This window comes from Cetorhinus maximus, chromosome 2, assembly GCF_964194155.1.
Source record: "Cetorhinus maximus chromosome 2, sCetMax3.hap1.1, whole genome shotgun sequence".
Lineage (NCBI taxonomy): Eukaryota > Metazoa > Chordata > Chondrichthyes > Lamniformes > Cetorhinidae > Cetorhinus > Cetorhinus maximus.
In genome coordinates, this window is record NC_135880.1 from 39,388,118 (window position 1) to 39,395,700 (window position 7,583).

General features: G+C 39.6%; 1 protein-coding gene across 1 annotated transcript; it reads right to left on the minus strand.

Moving 5' to 3' along the window:
* Positions 1-388: 388 nt before the first annotated feature.
* LOC144693655 (proteinase-activated receptor 2-like) lies at positions 389-7,160 on the minus strand. The gene is made up of 2 exons (XM_078563518.1): positions 7,044-7,160; positions 389-2,210 (listed from the first exon to the last, which is right to left on the minus strand). The coding sequence occupies exons 1-2, from the start codon at positions 7,096-7,098 to the stop codon at positions 1,123-1,125; spliced, it is 1,143 nt and encodes a 380-aa protein (XP_078419644.1). The 5' UTR covers positions 7,099-7,160; the 3' UTR covers positions 389-1,122.
* Between the last annotated feature and the right edge of the window lie 423 nt (positions 7,161-7,583).

A 7,583-nucleotide genomic window follows, 5' to 3' on the forward strand; every position in this document is an offset into this window, starting at 1 on the left:
GTAATAAGCAGGGTTCATGGAGATGCTAAATCTATTCCATTGTGGAAGGTAAATTAATCTTTTAAAAATAGAAGATCTTTGAAAGGTTTAATAGGTTAAGCATCTAAAAGCAGAACACAGGTTGATACTTCACTGAGAATCTTTGTGTGAATTCAGCTCCTAGTACTTGGATAATGCTAGGGTCATACAACTAAGGGATAAAAGTTCAATTGTGAGAATGGATGAATCAAGATGAGTTTGTTAGCACAGTGGGTCGCCATAATGTCCTGTAAATTTTGCAGCTTGGTTTAAATTTAGACCAGTCTATGGAGACAAGTCTTATCTAGCCATAATAAGTCTGCAGGCAGTTATTGATGGCCAAGTGTATTAAAATAACATCAAACCTCAATTAGTTTTCTAAAAAATATTTATTCAAAACAAATGTATCATTATTGAAAACAGAGGATTTAAAAACAATTTACTGAACAATTTTCTTAATATTCTTAACACTAGCTATTAAACATCCCATGCTCCCTTTCCTCTAGTTCCAGCTATTTTTCTTCAAGTTACAGAAAGATTCACAGTTACTGTACCAATTATGAACAATGCATTCAATCATAAAACAAGTCACAGTATAAGCCTTTGGCAGTTATGTGCAAGTTTTTTTTTTAAAAAAGTGAAAACTAAAAATGATAGTGTTCTAGTCAAACACCAAATATAAAAAAATCCAGAATTCAAAATATGTATATATAAAATTGACAAACTAAAAAAAAGATTGCTTTGGTTCCATATTCTCAGCAAATGACAGTCAGCAACTTGTCTAGTTCAGCAATTATTGTGCAATTCATAGATAATGCTTTGTGCAGAAACAAATACTGCAAGATACGATAGCTATCAAAACAATACTTGGACAAAATGGCCAAATTTATTCAAAAGGTGACTCAGTTGTAGGTTTTTTGTACAAAGCTATGCAATCAAAAGCAGGAAATTGATAATATAGCTTCAGTTAAGACCACCCAAAACTGCTTAATACTTCATGCATTTGAGCTTTGAATACCAAATCAGTTAATTATGAAAACTGTATAGTACATGCTGTACCTGCAACTGAACTGTCAAATCAAAACTATGCCTTCACACTAACATTCAACAGTTGCTTGTGGTTGTAGTAGTAATTTTACTGGCAGAAGTATAAGAAGCAGATCTATTGGAATGCTTCTTAGAGGCAAAGGAAGCCTGGATACTTCTCACTGTCCTAACACTACGACATCGCAAAGTATTTTGAACATGGTCTCGGAAATCTTTGGAAACAAAGTAATAGACAAAGGGATCAATGCAACTATTTATGCTACTAAGACAAAGACTTACAATATAGAAAGCATAAAGATTGCTGTTCCCTTTGTACTTTATCAGAGAATAGTGAACAAGAAGTGCAATGTTGCTAGGAGTGAAGCAAACTAAATACATTGTAAGAACAGTTATAATCAATTCAATTGCTCTCCTGCGGCTTTTCCCAATGTTATCTTCATTGGGAGAGGCCTTCAATGTTTTGATCATCAGCACATATGTAGTTAATGTCAGCAATGCTGGAAAGAAGTACACACCAATTGCCAAAGAGAGAAAGTAATCAAACATGCTGGAAGCCAACTGATCTTCACGCATGACATCATGACAGGTTATTATACCAAGGTTAGTAATGTTTGCAGTTTGCTGAATATTTAAATATAATGGCATAGTGCCCAATGCAATCATTATCCAAATGAAAATGGATACAGAATAGGCAATACGAGTATTTTGTCTTGTTTGAGATATTGGATTTACAACAACCCAGTATCGTTGAACACTGAGGCAAGTGATGAATAGAATTGAACAGTACATGTTTCCATAGAAAAAAACCACGAGCACCTTACACAGTCCTTCTCCAAAAATCCAATTGTTGCCATTAATATGGTAAGAAATTTTCAAAGGGAACCAAATGATGAACAGGAGATCTGCCAACGCCAAATTGGCCATGTAGATAGCTGCTGGGTGTTTCATTTTGGTTCGATAGACGAATACCCACAGTGCCATAGCATTTGATGGCAAGCCAATGATAAACACAATAATGTAAACCAAAGGCAAGAAGACAGTAGTCAATCCACCGGTTAGTACAGATGCAGCAAACTCATTAACTTCAAAACCAGGGTCACCGTTGCTGCTGTTGGTTTCTTTGCCAATAAAGCTTCGAGATGATGCTGAAATTAAAAAAAGATAGTTTTTATGATTCTATAGTAAATGTTATTCCAGCTTGCATTTGCCACTTAGACAAAATGGAGTCAATATTAAAGGTGTTTCAATTTTAGAAAAGGGCAGCTAATTCTACTCAGATTTTGTTGCAGTATAAGGTATACAATATAGTGAAAGTAAACAAAAGACTACTAGTAACAGCAACAGCTTAACCTACTGAAGTAAAGCATTCAACATGCTTGTGAATTTATGTTACACCCACTAAATCGCAAGAAACACCAACATATTTTAAATTGAGGCAAAGCACTGACAGAAGCAATTGCATTTGATACACTTAATGCACAAAAGTGGTTACACATTAAAACATAATGTCCAACATTCCCCATGTAGCATATCAATACCAATGTAGTGTTGTCTAATGCATTAACCACTAGCCTCGAGATCAATTAGGAATCCAGATATGGAAATTGCATTTGTTAAGTGCTAATGAGTAACCAACAACTAAAAAATCTCAAAATTCATGCTGCATGCCAATTTAATTTTTGTACTTGTATTGGTAAAATAAAAGGTAAAAAGCAAAGCATGCAAGTGCTTTACTTTCTTGATTACCTGCCAAAATGATGGAATACAGGCAAGGACCCCAGATGTCTACACCACAGAATATTGTATTGTTGGACAAGCTGCCATTATAGGCAACTCAACTAATCAGAATAAGCACTCCAGACAACATGTCTAGCCAACAATAAGCAACAGGATGTGTAATGGTAAAGAGCAAGAAGGGTCCAAGTGCAGTCTGGATGGAGACCAAGAGTGGGTCTGGTGCATCTCTTAAGAAAGTTGACCACAATCACATGGATTAAATCAAAGTACCAATTAAACCAGCTGGACACAAGATGTGCAGTATCTGATGAATTTTTGACAATTTCAAACAGAAAAATTACAAATCTGTGTTGTATGGTGGAAAATGTTTAAGTGTTATAGAAACAAAGCACTGGAAGTGGCCGCTTGTACCTCTGTTGGCTCTTTAGATGAGCAGCTGCACTTAGTTCCTAACCCTGCCTTTTTGTCCATAAACCTGCCATGTTCCTCATCTTCAATTCCAGCCCAACTCCCTTCAAAATAAATCTACAGAATCAGTTTGCACCACCTTTTCAAGTAGAGTGTTCCATAACCTGACAGCGAAAATAAATTCTCACCTCTCCTAGATCTTTTGACTGAACTTAAATCATGACTTGATTACTAACCCACTCAGAGGGAATAGTCAGTTTTCTCCATCAAAACCTCAATATTAAACTTCCCTATTAGGTCACCTATAGGGAACACTCTCAAACTGTTCCAACCTCTTTCAAGAAATTGGTTTGACACTTAGGGAAATAAACATGAAGGGCTGCAGGGAGAGTGCAGTGGAATGGGACTGGGTGGATCGATTTTTAAAAAAAACACATCTTGCGTGAATTCAATGGGCTGAATAGCCTCCTGTGCCATAATGATTATAACTTGTCCTTCATTCCTGGAAACACTAGTCTGTAACCTGAGGCCTTGACATCTTTCCTGAAGTGTGATGGGCAGAATTGTCCACAGTACTCCAGCTGAAGCCTAACCAAGTAACTTAAAGTTCTAGCATGGTCTCTTTACATTCTGTGCCATATGCTTTTTAAAGCCCTTACCAACATGCACTGCCATCTTTAAAGATTTACATTTATGAACACCAAGGCTTGTATGCATCTACACTTTTTCAAAATTATGCCAGGTATAGTAATAGTCTTTCCCAATTAGTCCTTCCAAAGTGCATCACTTCACATTTCTCCACATTGAAGTCCATTTTGGCCATTTCAGCATCCTGAAATCTACAACCAACACCACAATTTCTTCGATTCATTCATGAGGTGCAGGCATTGGTGGCTAGGCCAGCATTTATTCCCTATCCCTAATTGCCCTCAAGATCTTGGTGAGCAACCTTCTTGAACCACTGCAGTCCAAGTGTTGTAGGAAAACCCACAATTACTGCCCAATGAATAAAAACATGAGATGATACATTGTTAGAAAGAACAAGAAAGGGGCTGCATACTGAAGGTGGCAAAGCAGGCGGAGAAAATGGCTAATAAAGGCATGCAGGATTCTAGGCTTCATCAATAGAGGCATACAATAAAAAAAGCAAGGAAGTTTATAAAAACACTGGTTCAACCTGAACTCGAGTTCTGTGTCATATTTCAGGCACCACACTTCAGGAAGGATGCAAAGACATTTTGGAAGGTACAGAAAAGATTCATTAGAATGGTTCCAGACATGAGGGACTTCAGTCACAGGAACAGACTGAAGAAAATTAGGCTGTTGGCATTAAAGAAGGTTCAGGAATGATTTGATAGAAGCATTCAAGATCCCTACCCCCAGCCAGGGGGAAACATCTCAGCATCCAGTCTGTCCATCCCTATCAGAATTTTATAGGCTTCAACGAGAACCCTTCATTCTTCTGAACTTGTGAATACAGACTAATCGGCCCAATCCTCCTCATGACAATCCTGTCACCCCAGGAATCAGTCTGGTGAACCTTCGCTGCACCCCCTCTGTGGCAAGTTATCCTTTAAGTAAGGAGAGCACAGCCCTGTATAGCAGCAAGAAAACATTCTTGCTCCTGTACTCAAGGCCTCTCACACTGAAGACCAACATGCCATTTGCCTCCCGAACTGTTTGCCTTCAGCGACTGGTGTACAGGGACATCCAGGTCCCTTTGTACATCAACATTTCCCAATCTATCACCATTTAAATACTCTGCCATTCTGCTTTCCCTACCAAAGTGGAAAACTTCACATTTATCCACGTCATGTCATGTATTTGCCCACTCACTCAACCCATTTAAAATCACCTCGAAGCCTCTTAACATCCTCCTCACTCACATTCCCATCTAGTTTTGTGGCTTTACTTTTGTCAAGTAATAAAATTTCATGATCATGAAATGTACATAGCAGATGTTACCATAATTAAAACCATTTGGGGAAAGTAGTGCTTTTCTACCCAACATCTTACCTCCACCCCCCCCCCCCCACCTCCACCCATGAGAAAGCAGCAAGCAGATACTTACAAGGCAGAGAGAACATGAGTCACCCAGACCACTGTTATACATAGCAGCTGGTTTCAAAAGTATTATTTCCTTTTTCCAAAGGCTTAGAATGCAAATAAAAAAACTTCTTACGATCAGCTATATGAACAGCCATCTTATTCAAGTAGAAACGTCCACTCCGAGTTTAACTTTAAAACCTCATGACTAACTGCTACTCGCTTGTAGTAATTCTAAACTTCACTTCTGAAAGAATCACAACTCTTATATAGTGTCGTCATAGTTACAACATTGCACACCTTCAAAACAAGTTTAGATTACAACTATATTCAGGCTCAGCAAGCACAATGTGTACCTTGAGCTTTACATGGCTCTCAGCCTTAAAATTAGCCAATATTTTTACTGCAGTTACTATTCTCAACATTAAGGATGGGATGTTAGTTAAATCTTGTTTCAGAACACAATTGGCCATTTTAAAAAAAGCTCTTCCTACAATGGTGAAATATGTTCAAACACCTTAAATTTTCACCCTAAATCAAAATATAATTCACCGGGAAAGTCTTGAAGTAACTTGTACTTAAAACTATTGAATAATTGTGGCTTCCGCATGATCGAGCGCCCTGAGCTTTTGCCAATCTTAACCAATGTTCCTGTTACTTTCGGCGTCAACATCGTTCTCTCCCCTCCTTTCATCTCTTTATCCAACCATTCATCTGCCCCCACCCCAAAAAACAAACCTCTTTATTGTGATTTAAGACAGTGATCCGAGACAAAGTTGGGTGCTAAATAAGTTCATTACCTCATATCTTAAGGCCTTATGCTCTACAGAGTCCTATTAAATAACAGGATAATTAATACAGAAAGGCAACATTTTAAATACATTAACTCCCTAGGAAGCCACTCTATTCAGCCAAACCCTGATAGTGTTTAGATTGATTGAAGCCAGTGGTACAAACAATGGAGAGCATGAGCATGCTAAAAAATACGAACCTAGTGAACAATTTAAAATCAAGTAATCTTGATCTAAGAGCAGACAGTAAGCAAACTGTCTTCCTCCTCCAGCGGGAAAGATTACTATAGGTAGCAGCAACATCACAACAGGCATCCAAAAAGATTTACACTTTCCACTACAGCTAGTAACAAGAACAGTTTTCCTTCCAATCATTAATCCAAACTTAGTTTAGTATCAAGCATGGAGTTAATTTAGAACCTCGGATTTAGTACCTATCCATTTTATGCCATTAGCTCGTTTTTATTAAGTAAAAAATGAAATCTTTACTTGAGTGTTAAAAAAGGGTCTGGCGAAACATGCTCGAAGGTTCCAAAATAACACTTTAAAAAAGTCTCTCGCTTTCACAATACAAAAAAAAGAAATTGTATTTCCCCTTTAGCCCCAGGTACAATGTCAGATACACTGGAGGCTAAAGGAGAAATGGAAGCTGCCGCCGAATCCAATCCAATTGTTTGGTTGCGATCCCCGGGAACCAGGCGCTGACGGTGGAACACCACTCACGCGCCTTTCAAAAAAAGGCTCGGGACGGAATTAGAGAAATAAAAATCGGAAGGCTTTCTACTTTAAAACATGCGCGCAAGCCGAATCATTCCACGGAAGAGAAAAACAAATCGTGCACTTATCTAAGGTATGTGCCATCTTCCTCACCAACTCGATGAACCCTAACTACACCTCCGCCCGCCCGCCCGCCACCAATCATTCAGCGGAGAGCAATATAACACCGACATATAACTCCCGGGTTTACGGCTCCACTCCACTCCTCCTCAGCCTTACCTGCACCACAAACAGGCAGCACCAGCAGCCACGCCACCAATTTTATTGCAAACATCCTCCCAATGCTTCGATTAATCCCCAGTCAACAACTCCAAGATAACAGGAACAAACTCAAGCTACACACCCCTGCTCCGACCTTTATATCAAGTGCTAATTGCGGACGGGGTGGGGGGGAACCGAGTGCCTCTTACCTGGGCTGGGTTGATTGACAGGCGCTCCGCCACTTGGAATCGCCGCAAAGGATTGCAGGAACCTGATTGGAAGGGCCGGCAGAGGAGGCGTGGCCTGCGCCCCACCCGCGCGGGGCGGAGCGTGCTGACGGGCCTGGACCTGCCCTACGTCAGGAGGGTGGGGTTCTCTCACCCCGCAGACTGATACCTGGGCAGTATCAGTGCAAGTCGCTGGTGAGTTATTGGCGTGTTGTGCTGCTGCCTCCAGGCATCAATAAGCAAGCAAAAAGTTTACCCACACCTCTCTCAGGAGAGTTGCAGCGAACACACAACGTTTATCTCAGGAGTACAAAAGGATGACAGCACTTGC